General features: G+C 41.5%; 2 protein-coding genes across 6 annotated transcripts in view; one reads left to right on the forward strand and one right to left on the reverse strand.

Moving 5' to 3' along the window:
- Nucleotides 1-3403, forward strand: part of xrn1 (5'-3' exoribonuclease 1) — a 35444-nt gene extending 32041 nt beyond the window's left edge. The window contains exons 40-41 of one of the 2 annotated variants that reach the window (XM_085804098.1): nucleotides 921-1099; nucleotides 2945-3403. In XM_085804098.1, the coding sequence (XP_085660224.1) occupies nucleotides 921-1099; nucleotides 2945-3307 (542 nt within the window). In that variant the 3' untranslated portion in view covers nucleotides 3308-3403. The remainder of the gene's footprint in view (nucleotides 1-920; nucleotides 1100-2944) is intronic. The other variant, XM_085804099.1, reaches the window with a different exon arrangement.
- A 5050-nt stretch (nucleotides 3404-8453) lies between these two features.
- The window catches only part of col15a1b (collagen, type XV, alpha 1b), a 52400-nt gene continuing 42501 nt past the window's right edge, over nucleotides 8454-18352 (reverse strand). Inside the window, exons 27-44 of one of the 4 annotated variants that reach the window (XM_085804138.1) lie at nucleotides 17815-17877; nucleotides 17532-17621; nucleotides 16446-16481; nucleotides 16240-16293; nucleotides 16006-16062; nucleotides 15342-15401; nucleotides 15046-15090; nucleotides 12810-12885; nucleotides 12577-12602; nucleotides 11909-12007; nucleotides 11685-11823; nucleotides 11494-11552; nucleotides 11239-11370; nucleotides 10554-10652; nucleotides 10337-10411; nucleotides 9932-10129; nucleotides 9451-9566; nucleotides 8478-8991 (exon numbers count right to left, since the gene is read on the reverse strand). In XM_085804138.1, the coding sequence (XP_085660264.1) occupies nucleotides 8769-8991; nucleotides 9451-9566; nucleotides 9932-10129; nucleotides 10337-10411; nucleotides 10554-10652; nucleotides 11239-11370; nucleotides 11494-11552; nucleotides 11685-11823; nucleotides 11909-12007; nucleotides 12577-12602; nucleotides 12810-12885; nucleotides 15046-15090; nucleotides 15342-15401; nucleotides 16006-16062; nucleotides 16240-16293; nucleotides 16446-16481; nucleotides 17532-17621; nucleotides 17815-17877 (1647 nt within the window). In that variant the 3' untranslated portion in view covers nucleotides 8478-8768. Of the gene's footprint in view, nucleotides 8992-9450; nucleotides 9567-9931; nucleotides 10130-10336; nucleotides 10412-10553; nucleotides 10653-11238; nucleotides 11371-11493; nucleotides 11553-11684; nucleotides 11824-11908; nucleotides 12008-12576; nucleotides 12603-12809; nucleotides 12886-15045; nucleotides 15091-15341; nucleotides 15402-16005; nucleotides 16063-16239; nucleotides 16294-16445; nucleotides 16482-17531; nucleotides 17622-17814; nucleotides 17878-18352 lie in introns of all 4 variants that reach the window. The other 3 variants (XM_085804135.1, XM_085804136.1, XM_085804137.1) reach the window with 3 other exon arrangements.

Genomic DNA, 18352 nt, shown 5'->3' on the forward strand with positions numbered 1-18352 from the left:
AATTGTTGATGTAAAGTAGTCCCCCTAAAGAGAATAAAATGATTTAGTTATAAACACACAGATAAAACATGATTATTGATTATTTTTTGATAACACGATAACACAATAATAACAAACCTGGTCACAACAGAACATACACATTAAAAGCCATGCACAAAAAGCAACAGTAATACTAGTAAACTGACAGACGACATGACGGTTCAGAAAGCAGCGACAGGCAGAGCAGCAAATGTGGAGAAAATTTAAATTTAAATTTAAAAATCAAAATCAAATCCATAATTGTAAACAAATAAATACGATCAACAAAGGAGGACAAAAAAAAAACCCCGGCAACATCGACAAACAAAAACAGCAACGACAACAACAAAAAACACAATATGGTGAGAATTGTGTAGCACTAAAATTTTATGTTGACAGCTTTGACCACTAATTGGCCACTTTTTAAAAAAGAATTTAGAAGAAAAGTACCGTAGTTTGAAAGATTTCTGATGTGAGTTGGAATGGAGTTCCACTCACCCTGATTGAAAATGCTGCCTGGCTAAAAGTACCTTTTCTTTCTTTTGTATATATTTTTTGGCATTTTTGCCTTTATTTGATAGCACACAGTATAGATAGACAGGAAAGGGGGAGGCAGAGAGTGGGGGAATGACATGCAGGAAAGGTCTGCCCGACGCGGGATTCGAACCGGGGACGCCTGCCTGTAGCCTCTACATGGGGCGGCCGCCTTAACCACTGCGCCACGCACCGCCCCTAAAAGTACTTTTTCTAAACGGGACAACACAGTCTCTGTGTGGACGTTGGTGCCATTTTTATAAACCAGATACAGGAGGCGCAAGTCCATGTATGATTTAGTACATGAGACAGGAGTGTGAATATTTAATCAGGTTTATATGATGTTCTCTCATGTTATTTCCTCCCAGGTGGTTTGCTGTTGCCCCACCAGGGTTACGGCCCGCCCCCCCTGTGGGGAATGGCTTTGCCCCCCCATCACCAGAATCAACCCTTTTATGGAGCAACAGGAACCTTCCCCGGCGCTGCCCGCCCCCAGCCTGCAACCACTCTGCCCATCGGCTCACACAACCAGTTCATCCCGCTACAGGTAAAACGCACACGTGGTGGCACATTCACAAAGCAAGGAACTGAAAAATTATCTCAGTTGAAAATGTTCAAAAAAGAAAATGTGCCTACAAAAAAGAAGAAAGAGAGAAAAAAAGGAAAAAAAGAAAAGATTGATAGATGAGCCATGTCCACTGTTATTTTTAGGGCTGTCAGGCGATTAAAAAAATTAATCTAATTAATTATAGAATTTGTAATTAATTAATCTAATTAATCGCATTTTATTCTTATATCTGCTAAAGTTACCCAAATAAAGAATTCAAATTCTAGGACGTTACAAAATTGTATTGCATGACTAATCAATTGAATACACCTAGAAGAGAAGATTTGAAATCCACATTTTTATTGGTGAAGTGGTTTTATAAATGAAATTTAAAAGAAAATGGTCAAGCACATCCCAGCAAACCTGCTGAATTTAAGGCAGGTCCTTCATTTCCTGTCTTACATTATTAGACAAACTGATTAATCCAGGTGTGTCTGACCATTGTGACTACTCAGACACACCTGGATTAATCAGTTTGTCCAATAATGTAAGACAGGAAATGAAGGACCTGCCTTAAATCCAGGAAGTGCTGGAGCTGTGTATAGAGCCCAGGTCAGGTGAGGAACCGAAGCGCAGCGCCCTGGTGCGGAGGCAGTTTCAGATCACACACACAAAACACACAAACAAACAGGGAAAGAGAGAGAGAGAGAGGCAGAGACGAGTGACGAAGTGGCAGAGACGAAGTGGAGGGAGTTGTTTGACCCACAGCACACGGCATTATAATTATATTAGGTTATTTACCTATCCATGATGTAAAAAAAACAGCTTGTAAACAACAGCTGAGGAGCAGAGGCGCTTGCGACCGCCACAGAGAAATCAGCGTCTGGTGTGAACTGGAGGGACGCGGCCGCTCCGCTTCGCAGCGCTTCGTAGCGCTTCGTCCCTCTCTGGCCGCACATCTCGGGTTGCGGGGCGCCGCTGCAGCGCTTCAGTTCGGCGTCGGTTCTATGTTTCACACGAGCCGGAGCGCTGTTGTCGAGCTGGATAGACCAGATCGTACCACACAGGAAGTCGAGCTCAGTAAAGACGAGAGAATCCGGTCAATTTTCAAAATAAAATAATTAAATGATGATTAATTACGTTGTTGCTTGTCTGTCTATTTGTCAGTTGCGTCTGCACGCGAGACACACACATCCATTCATACAGAGCTAGAAACAGACCTGTGTGTGTACAGACGGGTATAGATGCGAGTGGAGTCGATGTTTGACCGGCGGGGGGGGGGGGGGGGGGGGGGGAGAAGCAGCTCCCTGTGCAGCCAGCCAAGCGCCTGTGAGGACGAGCGCTGCTTCCGCGGGCAGTGTCCAGGCTGTGAGTCGTGTCCATGTCGGTCAGTCTGTTGTCACCCTGCTTTGACCAGCGATGCAGGTGGGAAGTGACCAACACGTCCGGACAAGTTCCTCGGTGCTATGCTACCGTGACATGCCACTACCAAGTAGCCAGGGTCATTCAATGGACTAAATTCAAAGTGCTCGCGCATTGAATTGCCACTCAGAATTAATTGCGTTAATTTTTCTAACGCGTTAATTTGCGGTGTAATTAATTAATCTAATTAACGCGTTAAACTGACAGCCCTAGTTATTTTATGTCTCATCATCTTTAACTTTAATTTTTTTGAAATAGTGTACAATATTGGTGTTGATACTAAGACAATGCAATTATAACTATAGAAAGGGGCAGGTACTATAAGTATTTCTTCATCCTGCTCCTTTTCATTTATAGTGACTGTGTACTGTAAATATGTGCAATCATGTGAAGTATGTAAACCATGAATGGAACACCCGGCAGGTAACCAAGAAGCGGGTGTCGGCCAACAAGAAGAACCAGGAAACCCGAGAGTTTTACAGCGCCGCCCACACCGTGGCTAGGAACCAATCGCAGAAGGCCCAGAACCAGCACACCGACCAATCACAGGTCCCGAGCGAAGCGCTGAGCAGCAGAGGCGACCAGCCGCACCAAAGCGTCAACAACAGCGGCGGTGGTGGCCAAGTGGACGCCATCTCCATGTCGACGGCGGTGGTGGCGGCCGCCCCGCACACACCCCCTCGACAAAACAGCGCGCCGTCGACAGGCCACACCCCTGGCTCCGCCTCCAAGAGGAAGCACAGAAAGCTGGCCGTCAACTTCGAGGCAGCGAAAGTGTCGGAGTGATGAAACCGGGGTTTGTGTGTGAGGACAGAGGTGTGTGTGTGTGTGTGTGTGCGTAGTGTTTTTAAATTGCTGCTTGGAAGCCTGACTCAGCATCTCTGACTCAGCATCTCTGACCAAACAGAGAAGAAGGAAGCAGCTTCGGTTCAAACAGGAGCGCGGGAGAGAAACTCCTCCAATCACAGCTCTGAATTCTAACCCATGTGACCTACCCCCACTACCCCCCTCCCTCTGTTTCTCACTCACTCATTGCAATGTGTAGAAGTCCAAACCTATCTATTGTGATTGTAATCTCCCTTTGTCATGTTGCCTTCTTCAGTTGATTTGTGGCTGGTGTGAAGTGGTAAGGTGCATTCTGGGATGCCGCTATACCTCCTTTTTTTTTTTTTTTTTTAATTTTTGAAGTGTAAGAGGTTCATTTTAAATCAGACCACCGTTGCTCCATTCAGCACACTTGAAGTAAAACTTACTCCAGTCTCGTGTTTCCTAATGAGAAAACAGAGGTGTGCTCGCCTTCCATCTTCCCTCCATTGTAGCTGACGTGGTTTATTTATTGTGTTTGCTGCTTCGTTTCACCCATTTCTATGGTGTTGTTGTGTGTTGCATAACTCTACAAGTCATTACAAGTCATACCTGATACCTTAAACTCCTGATGTCCACTGAGCTGGATCTCGTGTCGTGTCTGCTAGAGGAAGAGGAGATCTAGTGAAGTGAAGCCCCGCCTTAAAAAGTTGCATCATCCTCATTCGTATTCACTGTAATGAAGCCTCCATGTCGAAACCTCATCCCCGCTAATGTCTCTGTAGTTTCTGCTGATGGACGCAAACAGGAATGAATGTGTTCGGTGCTATTGGATGTTTAGATTTTGTGCAGCCAACCCCCCACCCCCACCCCCGCCTCTTCATAGCGTTGCCCTGTACAGTACAGGAGACGTCGTGGCAACAGAGGCCGAGAACACACATCTGAATGCTGATTTGTTGAGCTCCTCCATCATGCTCCTGGTCACACGGTGCCCTCGATATTTTTGGAAGCCCTCTTGAATCATATTTAGATCTTGGTTCTCAGGGACATGTAGCCGTGGTTACAGCCTCAGATTTGACTACGTTATTTACATGGATGTATTTAAGAAAAGCGTGTGGGCCTTGTTTTGTTTTGTTTGTTTGTTTGTTTGGTTTTTTTTAGGGAGAGTGCAGAAATGCCGGCTGTGTGCCACGGCTACTTTTTAACATACTACTCACAGTGTACGAATCATTGCAATCATTTGTATCAAAACACATTTGTCAGGTTTGGATTAGACCAGTTTTGCTCATCTATTTTAATGCTCCCCATTTCATTGTGATCATTATTTCTAAGCATGTTTCACAGCTTTTTATGCATTTTTTTTTTTTTTTACTGTCAGTGAAGGACCCCTCCAAAATAATTGGGATACACGCACATACACACACGCACGTAATTATGTTGCCGCTGCAGAGCTATTTTCCACCAGCAGATTACCCAGAGTCTGATTTGAGCTCCGATAAGAAGAGTTTTGTATTTCCATTTTCTTTTGATGAACTGGACCCTGGAGTCCTTTAATTATTATCGCTGCAGGCTGCGAACTAACGTGTTGGATTGACTGAGTTCTGCTGGAACCACAGGGTCCGTTAAACACTGCCAGACTTAATGGAATAGTGTCACGAGATGGCTATGGCTGATTTTACACAGGTGCAAAAAAACAGAAAAATACCTTTACTTTATTTACCTGCTTCCACTGAAACGAAACCCAGTTTTAAATGGAGATGTGGAAACAAGTAGAAGGATTTTATTGATTGTGTGGAGCTTCCGTGTTGAACGTTTTCATTTCAAACTGAAACACTTTGGTTATTGTCGGGCTCTTTGTGTGCGGTGCAGGACTGTAGAACCACACACTGCTGATTGATGGGGCAGAGGAAAATTGAATGTTGACGCTGTATAAGTTGAAGGGTTGAAAATTATTAAAAAGTTATTTTTGTATCTGTGTAAACGCAGCCAAAGAGCATTGTAACATAAAGAATATTTAAACCATTCGTATATATATTTACATTATGTGTCTACTAAATTGAAATAACCAGTGTCTGAGATGCTTTGAGCATTAAATTTTGGGCTTTATTGTACCCCACTATACACATTTGGATTTGTTTACACGTGCATATAAAATCTCTCCATTACCGATCTTTTTTTGTGTTTTTTTTATGTTGAAGCTATGGATTTTACGGATAACCCTTTTTATAGACACCTTAGGGTCTTTTCTAAGTGATCTGAATAATTATCGTTTGAATATGTTTGTGGTGATGCTACAGTGATGGAACAGCTGTAGCGATGAGTAAATCATATTTACTTTGTCCTTGTTTTGAGGGACGCGCGCCTATAGTACGTTCTGTGTTTCCTTTTTTAAGGCTGATCTCTGTCTTAACACCAACCAACGGACTCAAGTCTATAAGGCTCTGGTGCAATAAGGGGAGGTTTTAAAACATTTTGGATATTGAAGCACACCTGTTGTATATCTGTTGTAATTTTTTTTTTTTTTTTGCTTTTTCTGAAAGAGAATTCTCAATATTAAAAGATTATGACTTGCTGTTTCGATTCAGGAAACATATCCATTTAATAAAGTGAATCTTTTGTTAAGACCTTGCTGCTGGGTTTTGGTGTCAGAAACTGTCACTGCTTCTTCTTACAGACAGATTGCTGCATGTGCACACAGTGGAATCAAAGGTTAAAATAGAAAACTCCTAAAAGGCCCAGCCAAAAACTAAAAACAGACCTTTTTCAATTTATTTTCCTTTTTTGACCTTTTTTCTGTTTGGTTTTGAAACGAATACGAGATTTATTATTTTTAATTTAGAAATGAAAAAAATATTTACAATTCTAATAATGGTAACTCTTTTTGTTCTGTTGCGGTGTTTCATGGCGTTGCAGCCTCCTCCATCAAATACTTTAAACTTTTCTTGCAGAATTGAAGATATCAAAGCCTCCTTGACATCTTCTGTTTATCCTCTTCAGGTGCCTCCAACTCATTTTACCAGTTCTCTCCATGAATAATCTGCTTGATACAGTGTCACAGTGTGACACTCCTGTGGTCCTGACGTTCTTCCACACAGATTCTTCACAGATTTATCTTCTCTATTGGAGCTGAGTCTCTGATCTCTGGATTGTTCTCAAACAAGTCTGTTCTCAGCCTCTTCAGTGGGGATCATCACAGCTATCCTTTGTATTGAAATTCATTGAAAATGTTGTTTCTAGAAATAGTAGGAGTTAATAATATGTTTGAATCTTTTCACATAGCCATGAAACTACAAATTCAGTTATAGCTGAACATATATTAAAACAAATGGAGAAGCGTCACATAAAAAACACAAAATACAACATTTATTCAGTGAGCACCAGTCAGTACAAATGTTTTCTTTTCTCAGAAGCTCAAGTTTTGTTTGAACAGAAACATCATAATGGTAAAACGAACACTTCTTTGAAAATGAAAACACCGAGGCCTACGTCTTCTTTACAGGCAGAACTACGTCTCTGGTCAACGCATGGTGAGAGAAAAACCTTAGTCATTTAGTGTGCGTCATACAAAACCTAGCTCTACAGAGTAAAAAATAACAAAAAACATTTGGACGATAACCACACGCACTCTTACATATTTATATATACACGTTCCAACTTCATCGAAAATCTTAAAAGTGAACTCACTAGATTTTTGCACTATGTCCAGCTACAGTATAAATTAATGAAAATCACACACTTTGATTTCAACTCTAATTCTACTGCTAAAGCACAGATGTTAACGTTGAGACTAATTCAGCAGAAAAACAGGAACAAAATGCTTTTCATACATCCTGATACCGACTTATATTTATTAGAAGTTCAATCAGTGATGAATGAGCCAGTGTAAAGAGAAGAGAGAGAGGAGGTGGTGGTGGGAGAGGAGGTGGTGGTGGGTCAACAGGTTTTCAGCAGGTAGCGTCACACTTCTTAAGAAATGTTTCTTGGTTCTTTCATCTTGCGTGATTGATCTCTACAGTGTGGATTTACTATGTGACGGTTCAACAATAAGAAACAGAGCCTAGTGGTGAAAGTATTTGGGAGAAAATTCAGACAGTAATTTAAGGCTGGTCAGAAAAAAAGATGGCTGAAACAAGAGTAAGTGATGCTGTGATGAATTTGTTGGTGGTAAGTTGTTATCATACAGTGTCTTTCCTTTTAGAATAAAACAGTCTGGTAACAGTCAGTCGGTAGGCTACACGTCTGGTAATGTTGTATATGTTCTATTAACTGTGAGTAAATAGCAAACACTATTAATCCGCTGCTTAAAATAGTCCCCAACAGAAACTCAAATTTCTCCATTTTGTGTAAGGCTTAATAGAAGCATGGTAGCAAGACTTTTTAGGAAATGACTTTTCTTTTCTTATTTCATATAAAGATTACCTGTTGTTAAAGCTGTGTTTGTGCTGTGAATGTGTTTGACAGAAGGTACTGTGGGGAATTTGTAAAATACTGAGAGAGGGTGTAACACTTTGCTGACCATAACAAAAATATAGAATCTTTCTAGTCTCGTCATTTACAAATAAATCATCATCCTACACGACTCACAGGAGATTATTTCATTTCTTGAATGACCTGGATACTGTAAGTCACATGGCACCTTGATACAAACTCTAAACTAAAACACTGTCAGGAAACCAGATATGAGGTCAAAAAACTGAAAATAGTGTTGATAAAAACTACAATATGTATATGTACTTTCCTGCAAGGGAAAGTAAACACTGACTTACAAGGCCATATCAGTTTTAGTCAATTTAGAGCTAATATATCTTTTTACACTATGATGTTGTATTTAAAAAAACAAACATATTTTTGACACCTCCAGGCTGCAATAGATTCTCATCTATGTCCTTACAGTGATTGGTGCATCAAGTCTGCATAAACCTTTATACAGCTGCAACACTCTGATGCTGATTGATTTTCACACTGTTGGGAAATAAATGAAAGACATATGGCAGCCCAGAAGTGCCAAAAACACATTGCATAATCTACTTACATCATCTAAATGATAATTCTTTCCAACATCAAAATGTTCTGTGTGGAGATGATGATGCTGTGCTGCTATATGTTTCCAGTGAATGTAAATGGTTCAATTCCACCTGGGGTCGTGTGTGAAGTACAGATGAAACCAAACAAAGTGAGGGGAGCTTTAATGTTGTGTTCATGTTTCTGCTGCTGCACATCTGACTCTCTTATCTGTGTGTTTGTGAACAGAAGTGCCGGCAGTCTGGACTGGAATATTTCATTTCTACGCAAACAGTGACGTGTCTTCATAATGTGTGTGCCTGCATGTTTCTCATTCATATGCACCGTTTCACTCTTTTTTCTTTTTTTTTTTACCTTCAGCATGCCTGCATGTGTGTTAACTCATGTGTGTGTGTTTAAGTGTGTGTCCCCCGCTGTCTCTTCAGGTCTTCCTCGGATGTGTGTTTCCCACATATGTGTTCTCTATACACAGCACGATGTAGTGGTTGGAGCAGGAGCGGGTGTGTTGTCCCAGCAGGCGTCCTGTCTGCAGCAGCGCGGCCTGGCCTGTCACCGCCATGTCGCCCGTCCTCCACGCCTCGCAGTAGTTGGAGGTCAGGCGGATGCCCACGTTGTTGGAGCCGTGCCACACCAACTTCTCAGGCCTGAGGGGAGAGGAGGACAGTTAGTGTAGTGGAGGGGACGTGGGCAGCCACTCTGCAAGAGGAGGAGAGTTACTCCAAACTTCTTCAGCTGCTTCCCCACTTTGCTTCACAGGACATGTGAAGTGTGTACATGAGCTTTCTTCAAGTGGCTCAGTTTCTCCCACATTCCAAAGACAGACAGGTCAGATGAAACTAACAGAACTAAACTGATTAAAACTAATGGGACTTAATGATTTAACTTCTGCAAAGTGCTTTTTCATCTGTCATCTTTCTCTCTTCACTTCCTAAACACTTTTTGCAGGCTGAGAAATACCCCAACTCCTGCTGATAAGACGAATGTCAATTTCAGCTGAGCTGCAGCTCATGTGAACATGAGATTAGGATTGATTGGTTTCCATTTCCCTTCATTCGAATGCGTTCCTGCTCACACACATGTATATGTGTGTGAGCTATACTCACCATGCTGAATCAGTCATAATGTCGCGTCCGTCAAATGAGTAAATGGGTACGGATGGGTTGAATGTGCCTCCGTTCCCAGAGAATATGGACATCCAACTACTGAACATCACCTCACCCTGAGAGGAGAGGAGAGGAGAGGAGAGGAGAGGAGGAGAGGAGAGGAGAGGAGGAAGAGAAGGAGAGGAGAGGAGAGGAGAGAGGGGGAAGAGGAGAAAGAGAAGAGAAGGAGAGGAGGAGAGGAGAGGCAAGGGGGGAGGAGAGGAGAGGAAGAGGAGAAAGAGAAGAGAAGGAAAGGAAAGGAAAGGGGGGTGGAAGAGAGGAAAGGAGGAGGAAAACTGAACTGAATGACCCCATAAGACAACGTCCTATTTCACACAGTGGAAGTAATGTCTTACAGAAAACCCTATAAAAGTGCAGAAACGGTAGTAAGATCACTCTCTCTAACCTTTAAATAAAACTATATGAGTAAATGTATCCTTACCCTGAGATTAACCACTGGCATGTCAGTACGGTCAGCCTTCCTGACAATGGTTGCCAGGTCCTGGAGGTGAGAGGACAGGAAGGCCCTGTATGTGGCTGTTAGTCCCATGGCGCGCGCCTGCTGGTAGCACTGGAAGTCTGCCCCTCGGATACCGCGCATATCCCCTTTCAGAGGGGCGTTCAGAGCTACCAGATGGAGCTGGGAGCCGAGAAAAACACGGAGGTGATGAGAAAATACACTCGGTCCAAATCTGACACTTTATTCTTCACAGATCTGGCATCAGCCAGACGTGCAGGCAGAGTTAGGCTGGTGCTGGGCCAAGTAATTTTAGCTACCTTGGTCTGGTGCAGTGTTTATAGTGTATGAGTCCATCTATCATGTGTGTAAGGGGTCTATTGCACTCACCCCCGGAACAGCGTTGAAGGTCTGGGGTAGCACATTATAACTGGGTTGATATCCTCTGCTGCCCTCCTGTAGCTCCTGGTAAAAAACAAGAATTTTAAACATATATATGCTAAATTCGAAAATAGATGCATTACTATAGAGAGTTTTTAATCACAATAGCTGTAGCTGTCATGTCTGCATTTGTAGTATGTGTTAGTGTGTGTTTGTGTGTGTGGACCTGGCTGTGGATCCTGTGTGGTCTGCTCCATTCTCCAGATCTGCTGAGGGACTGAGACGCTGCTGAAGAGGAAGGTCCCTGCTGGATAATGTCTCCAAGCTGTAAGACAGACACACACACACAGTCTGGGTAAATGTTACAGTACAACTACAGGTTGATTTTCTAGTGTTGTTTATGTTTATGTTTAACACTCATTATGATCATTTATGAGTGTTTATAACTATAGTTATACAGTGTTATAACTGTATTGTATTGTACATTATAATTCATTATAAGTATGGTTATAATGCGTTATAGAGATAGGCATCAAAGTGTTATCAACATTTTTAACTGTGTTTATAAACTACATACTAACGAGTATTCTGAGTTATAAATGATGAATTAAGTAATAATAATAATAATTAAGTAATAATAATAATAATAGTAATAGTAATAATAATAGTAATAATAATAATAGTAATAGTAATAGTAATAATATAATAATAGTAATTAATGCTTAACTAATGCTTTAGTTACTTATTAGTACAATTATTAGTTTAAAGTGTTACCAATGTATCTTCTTAGGTTCAGGAAATTTCACTGACTGGCTGAGGTTCTGTGAGTCACAGTGTGAATTCACAACAATATGATTGGATATATAGAGAAAAATGGGAAAGTCCAAATTGTTTGCAAACACAATACACACTGGGATCTTGCGCCATCCATTGCGTGCTCTGATGTACAGCTCCCCTCCTCTCTCAGACACATAAACCAGGGTTCCCTCTGTAGCCCGTTGACTCTCTCTGCTCATAGCATGGACTGTTTTATAGGTGATCACCTGAGACAAAATCAAAGCATCAGCGTGGTTTCTCCATGACTCATGAAATGATACTACTCCTGATGAAATAAGGAGTAGTTTAGTCCGGTTGCTGTCAGCAGGTTCTAGAGTCAGGTTTCTTACTGGGTTGGTGTATCCAGGAGATCCTGGTGGACCAGGAGGACCAGGAGGACCGGGGAAAGCTGATGATGATGCAAAGGAATATCAAAACAGTCAGTGCCTGTACATATAGCATGGGCCGAGTTTGATCTATAACTTCTCTTACTAGAAAAGTCAGGAATTTGTCCATCTTTCTCTCTCACGCTCATATATACCTGATCCACGTCCAGGTCCTGGTGGGCCAGGAAGGCCAGCGGGGCCACGGGGTCCAGGTCGCCCAAACCCAGTAGTCCCAGGCACGCCAGGAGGACCGACCGGACCTGGAGGACCCACGATGGCCTCACCTTTTGGACCCTACAGGTATAGAAATGGAATATTTACTTCAGAAAAACTCAGAGAAAGCATCATTACAATGGATCTTAGAATTACTGGAACTCACCACAAGTCCTGACCTCCCAGGCAGTCCTGGAGGTCCAGGCTGACCGGCATCACCCTTTTCTCCCTTCTGACCTTGAAAGCCCTGATCACCTCTAGCACCCTGACAGATCCACCAAGAGACAAGAGGATCAACCATGGAACCACTTACAGAGAAATGATGTAGTGTCAGGAGCGTGTTTAAATCTAGTGTTGAGTAATGTTTTGGTCCTGGTTTCCTCCCATCTACATACAGCTGCCAACATTACCATTAATCTGGAGTCATGTTTATGGACAGTTGGACACCCACTAAACCTAAGCCCAATGGTGACTCTTCTGTTTGCTCTGTTTGGGTCTCCACCATAAATATCTGGCCTTTTGGCTGCGTTGACCAGCCTGGTGTTTAGTGCTGAGCTGGTAAAGTACAGTGGCTTTAATGAGGTGTTTTAGCGGAAAACAGCCAAACTGATGTTGGTCAGAGTAATGGGAGTGGACCAAAACATTAAGGATAAAAGTAATAAAATCATATAAACATGGAAAGAGTTGTCTCTATGTCATTGTTTCCATAAACATATCATAAACTTTCAGTGCAACTTTAATTTGACATAAATGGTCACTCAGACAAAAAGTCTAATTTAGGATGGTGGTTTGCGTTACACTCACTAAAGGTTTGCAGAGTAAATCAGTACTCACCACAATTCCATCTGGAAATCCAGGTGCTAAGGTGAAAGACAACATAATATAAATAATACATACATCTGTGCAGGTGTTCATTATTATAAAATCTAGTTTATTACATCTGGAATAGGGTCGCAAATATACAAATTCCCTATATGCTTTAGTGATTCAGTTTGAAGTGCTGCTGTTGTTTAAGGTAATATTTGCCTCATCATAATGGGACATTTATGGTGTAGTAGATGACTTACCAGGTGTGCCTGGTTCTCCAGGTGGTCCCTCATCTCCTTTATCGCCTTTGACTCCAAATGAATCTCCCCTTGACTCCTGCGCACACAAATACTCATTATCATAATGTTCCAGCCTCAGGAACACACCACGCACACATAATGCACAGACTGTTCAACACAGATAACGACATGTTAAAATGGGATGGTTATAATTAAAAAAAAAAACAGTTTCAAAGATGAAAACATTGCTGACAGCACTGTAAAAAACCTGTTACATTGGGACGCATGCTGACAACAACAGCACACAAAACCTTTACTTGACCATTAAGGTAAGTTAGGGATCAAGGTTAAAGCGGAAAGATTTCCAAACCGAGTTGGGTGACATCACAGCAAATTCAAAATGTTCACTCTTTTAATCACAGGGGGATGAGTTTTAAACTATTACCCAAAATGACCTGATGGAGGCCACTGCTGGACAACACCATGACAACTTAAGGTCAAAGCTGCAGCACATAGAAAATTAACTATTATACTATCTGTTCTCTAAAATCTAATATCCTACTCAAATCTCAATATATGTGCTTTTACATGCGACAAAGTCTTCTACAAGCCACAGGAGGCTACCTGAAAGTGATATTAGCATGCTCAGATGTGATAGAGACGAAGAGTTAACACTAGCGTTGCTTTCCTCCACTGGACAGCTGTTGTAGAATGATGTTTGATGCTGAACTTACAACATTTCTCCAAGAATGGTTAACAATCATTGCTAACTCTGGCTATATAGCAATAGCAAAACAACTAGCTACTCTTAGCAGGACCTGATTGCAGAATTTACAGTTGACATTAATATCATCCACAAGTTCCTGCTATATCACTAGCTTAAAATTGCTGTAAAACAAAGCAAAATTGCTATTTGTATGCATAATAATTTTGTTTGTTTAAATGGTAAATTAATTGAGTGAAGAGAGATCAGGTAATAGCTTATGGAGATTGATATCTGGGCCTCCCAAATTTACCCAGACTACACTAAACACACACAGATGTAAGTTAATCCTGAATCTATGCCCCTAGATTTCATTCCATAAATTTCTGAGGACCTAGTTTGTCTGACGATCTCTTGTTGACATTGTACAGTACAATCCATTCAGGAAAGTGAAGGTTTAGAAGAAGTTCAAGCTTAGAAACATATATGGAAGAACCCTTCACCACACCCAATGCATAAGAAAGGAAATTTGAAGAACCAAGTTCCAGTCAGGGTTCTTCAATATCATGCCCAACATACCTTTTAGATTTTAAAAAAACCCTCATCCAGGAAGCTGTTCTGGTACAATTTGGAAATGACACTGAATTTACAGCTGTATTATAGCTGTCTCCCTGTATGGAGCCTTTTGTTAGTTTAGCTGATTGAAATTCAGCCAAGACTCTAACTACTGTATCACATCGCCATAGCCATTGATCACACACGCTGTACAAAAGAACCCATCAACCCAACACCGCCAACAAATGCAAAGTGATTTACCTCACTTTCAATACAATCCTTTGAAGAAGGAATTTTTTTGTTGGAACAAATAACAATTTAAAGTTTATAGCCAACATTTTTGAGAATAAATTGTCTGGATTCCTTTTTAAATCGATTGAACTGAAAGTGATTTGGCATCAGCTCTGACATATGTACAGAGGGAGGATGAGTATCAACAGTTTTTTTCTCCTCCCTGTCAGAAATTCATCCAGCTTCCTCCTCTTTGAGATGATGAAGACAGTAAAGACGGATGAGACAAGTAGGACTCAGGACCCAGACCCTCTTTAACACCTGGCATTAACATTTATCCTGAGGGATCATATTGAATTTAACAGGAAACCTTGGTGTAAATAAACTCACTGAATGTCAGAGCAGCCAAATGACATTTGCAGGTGGCTGATTCATCTGGCAGCTACTTACAATACATTTTACATGTCGATCCAACCCCAAATATGTGTCAGACAGGTAAATGATGATTGACTGATGTTAATGCCTGATGAAGTGAGGCCTGATCCACACATATGAAGCCTTTTCAAGGATCATTAGGACAGTGGGAGAGCTGAGAGGGACAGGAGGAGAGAAAACGAATGCAGGTAGAGGAGGGGGGAGGGATGGGGTGCTGCTCGTAGCCCAGACCAGAGAGCTGCCATGCTGCCACACCCACACACCAACAGAACCACCGGATGGTCCCATTTCAAAACCGAAACGGACCAATCAGATGGTCCGACTCAGACTTACTCGTCCCTTTTTGCAGTGCGGCCTGGGGCGCACAGGAAAGACTCTCTTTAAGATTCAAAGAAGAGCAGTGTGATCAGACTAAAATAAAATTTCAGTTTACAGTAAATCAACTTGACAAGAGTCAAAAAAAGGCTTAAATCTTCACAGACCGCAACAAATAGCAAAACAAGGACAAACAAACAGCAATAGTGGTACTCTACTTTTTGACATCTACTTTTAAAAAACAACAACAACAAAAAACCAATATGCATATAGCAACTTCAATTTTTTTTTCTAAGAGACAGATTCATACTTACTCCATTAAGACCAATAATTCTTCCTGGAAGTCCAGGGGGACCTGGAGGACCAGGTGGTCCCTGAGCCAGGAAGAAAAAAGATTGACATTAATACAGTCAGCAACTGTTTGTCAGTGTTAGTGAACAGTTTTCTATTTACACATCCAGCAGAGCAGACAGTGTGTATGTTCTCCTGCTCAATCTCAGCTCTCTTTTTATACTGTTTGATACTGTTCCCACTCCCGAGGGAAATGATTGGCTGTCCAGCTGCTAAACTGAAAATGTTTAAAAGTGGTTGGTGGTTTTAGTAGTGAACAGTTTGTGGACAATGAGTTTTTGTCTGCTCTGGCTATAAAAGAAATTTTGATTGATTGATTAAGTTTGGGGTGTCGTATAGTTCACTGGGTTGAGCAGGCGCCCCCGTTTCCCGTTTCTATCTGACTATGCTTTCAATTAAAGGCATAAAATCCCCAAAAAATACTTAAAAAAAAGAAGATTCTTTTTGAGTGTTAAAGTAAAAAACTCTAGCTTTTAAAAGAGAGTCCATTAGCTTCACTGTGAGCGACATCCAGTGTGGATGTTAAAAATGACAATATTTATGTCACAAAATGGAAATGCCTGGTCTAGCGGTGATATCTTTGATTTCATATGAGAACATCCTTGTGACCTGTCTGCTTCCTCTTACCGGCTGGCCAAGAGAATCTCCTCTCTCGCCTTTCCTTCCAGCCAGGCCAGGGCGACCCTACAGAGAGAGAGAAGGCATGAAATCACAACTTGCTCTCCATACAAATCAAATATACAGTTTGCACTGCCAAGCCAACAGGCCAGCCAAATCCTTCATTCACAAAATTTCCCCAATGAAAAGTTACTTTTAAAGAGAGGATAGAAGAGATGTTACATCCAAATACACCCTACTCACCGGGCGACCAGGGAACCCGTACTCCCCTTTCTGTCCAGTAGGTCCTACTGGGCCCTAAAACAAACACAACACATTAATGTGCTGGAACCTTCAATAACATTTATAACCTCATTAATAAAAAAAAATAACCTCAACTATTCAAAAACAAAAGAATCAAGAGATGTGCTGAAAAAATAGACATTTAAATTCTGTTAAAATGAACTCACCGCAGCTCCGGCTGGTCCTGGGTACCCACGGTCACCCTATGAAAACACAAAGCAAGGGATTGGAATTAATGAAGCTACATAATGAGGGACGTGTAACTGATTATCTTGATCTGCTTCTGTATTGAGGCAGATGCAGCTGTAATTAATAATATTAGAATAACCTGTCAATATTTAAGGGAAATTGTTACAATATAGTGAATGCAGATTTCAAGTCTCTCTTACTTTCAAAAATGTAATATCTATTGTTGTGAGGATTATGATTTAGGGATCAGAGAATAAATCTGACTGTGCAGTCTATTGCATCAAGTTGCGTTTCCATCCACCTTTTTTTATTCGCATTTTCAAAAATTGCGAATAAATACTTGAATGGAAACGCCAGAAATTCGAATAAAGGCAGTAAATGCGCATAAAAGTTTATACGCTGGGGGTGGATTTGTCAGCGTATCGATTAAAGGAAATGCGAGTTTTTGTGATGGAAACAGATTATGCGAATTGAGGCAGAGTTTGTGGGTGAAGCTGCTGGACTTCACCCAGCGACGCCCCGGTCTCCCAGCTCTCCTCTCTGCACCGCAACACAAACGCGCTCCGTAACCCATAATCTTTTGTTTATGACGGTTAAGACTACACAAACACACGCCGTAACATCGTCATGTAACTTATTGATTTTTCACCGGCTTTGTATGTAAACAGATGCACATGGAGGAGAGGAGCATAACCAAAACAGCGGAAAAGCGAGCAGACTGTCACAGTTCCCTACTGTCTTTCTGTGTAAATATCTCATGTTACAACATGAAAACCTGCAGCTTATATTCAAGTGCAAGTATTTTCTTTTAAAATGTAGCTGGTGCGGCTTATACAGGTGCGTCTATAGTCCGGAAAGTACGTAAATTGTCCATGATGTTGAGTGTCAGCTGAGTGTCAACTGTTGCATACATTCACGCTCTCTTATGACGTAATCTCACGGCGCACTCCTCCTTTCCCAATAATCGCAAAACAATAATGAATGGAAACGGTCATAAATTCAGCATCAGTGAGTATGTGATGCACAGAGAGTCAGAAGGAGGTGAAGCTTCACTTGTGTTGTACCTTTATGCCTTTGGGCCCTTGGGGGCCTCTTGGTGCAGCTAAGAGAGATCCGTCGGCAGCGATGGTCACACCTGGCTCTCCCTTTTCTCCCTGTTAGAGCAAAGACATTAAATGTTGAATATTTTTCCATAAAGGCCTACAGGACTTTGTTTAACCTCCTACTGTACGTGATATAAGGGCTGCAGCATCTCTTTTAAGGAAAACAAATGCTGACATGATTTGTGTTCCAGAGCATGTTCTGCTCTGCAGCCCTGTCATCGCTCCATAGTCAGGTGGTTCTCACCTTGATCCCATTCGGCCCCCGGTTACCTGGAGGGCCACTGTCTCCCTTTGGTCCTCTGGGACCCTGGACAGAGATGAGAGGATAGTGAGGACAGAGGATAGTGAGGAAGAGCTGCAGCTAAGAGCATTTAAGGCCAGACAGCCTACAGTAGGTGAATAAGCAAAGAAAATATTTTGATATATATCACTATGAAACTCTCCCAGTTTGTTATGTACAGGAGGCAATAACTCATTAAATATGCGCTAATTTGCATATATCGCCAAGAACAGAATCACCAAAACTGGATGGTGCCAGATTCAACAGCTTGGTTTCATTTTGTTGATACATTCCACAAGAAACGTTTTACAGAAGTATGTCGTCTTATCAGCCCATACGTCAGTCATAAAAAAAAATCTATTTTTGCCATGTTTTTGGTATAAAATGTACTTTAAACGCAGCTATGAATGATATATCAACAAACCCTTCTGTAAAAAGAGGCAGGATATAGATAGGAAGAACTATGGAAAGTTTGGTGAGTGTAGGTACTAAGGAAAAGGGT

Source organism: Trachurus japonicus, chromosome 17 (assembly GCF_045865225.1).
Source record: "Trachurus japonicus isolate A0001 chromosome 17, Traja_1.0".
NCBI lineage: Eukaryota > Metazoa > Chordata > Actinopteri > Carangiformes > Carangidae > Trachurus > Trachurus japonicus.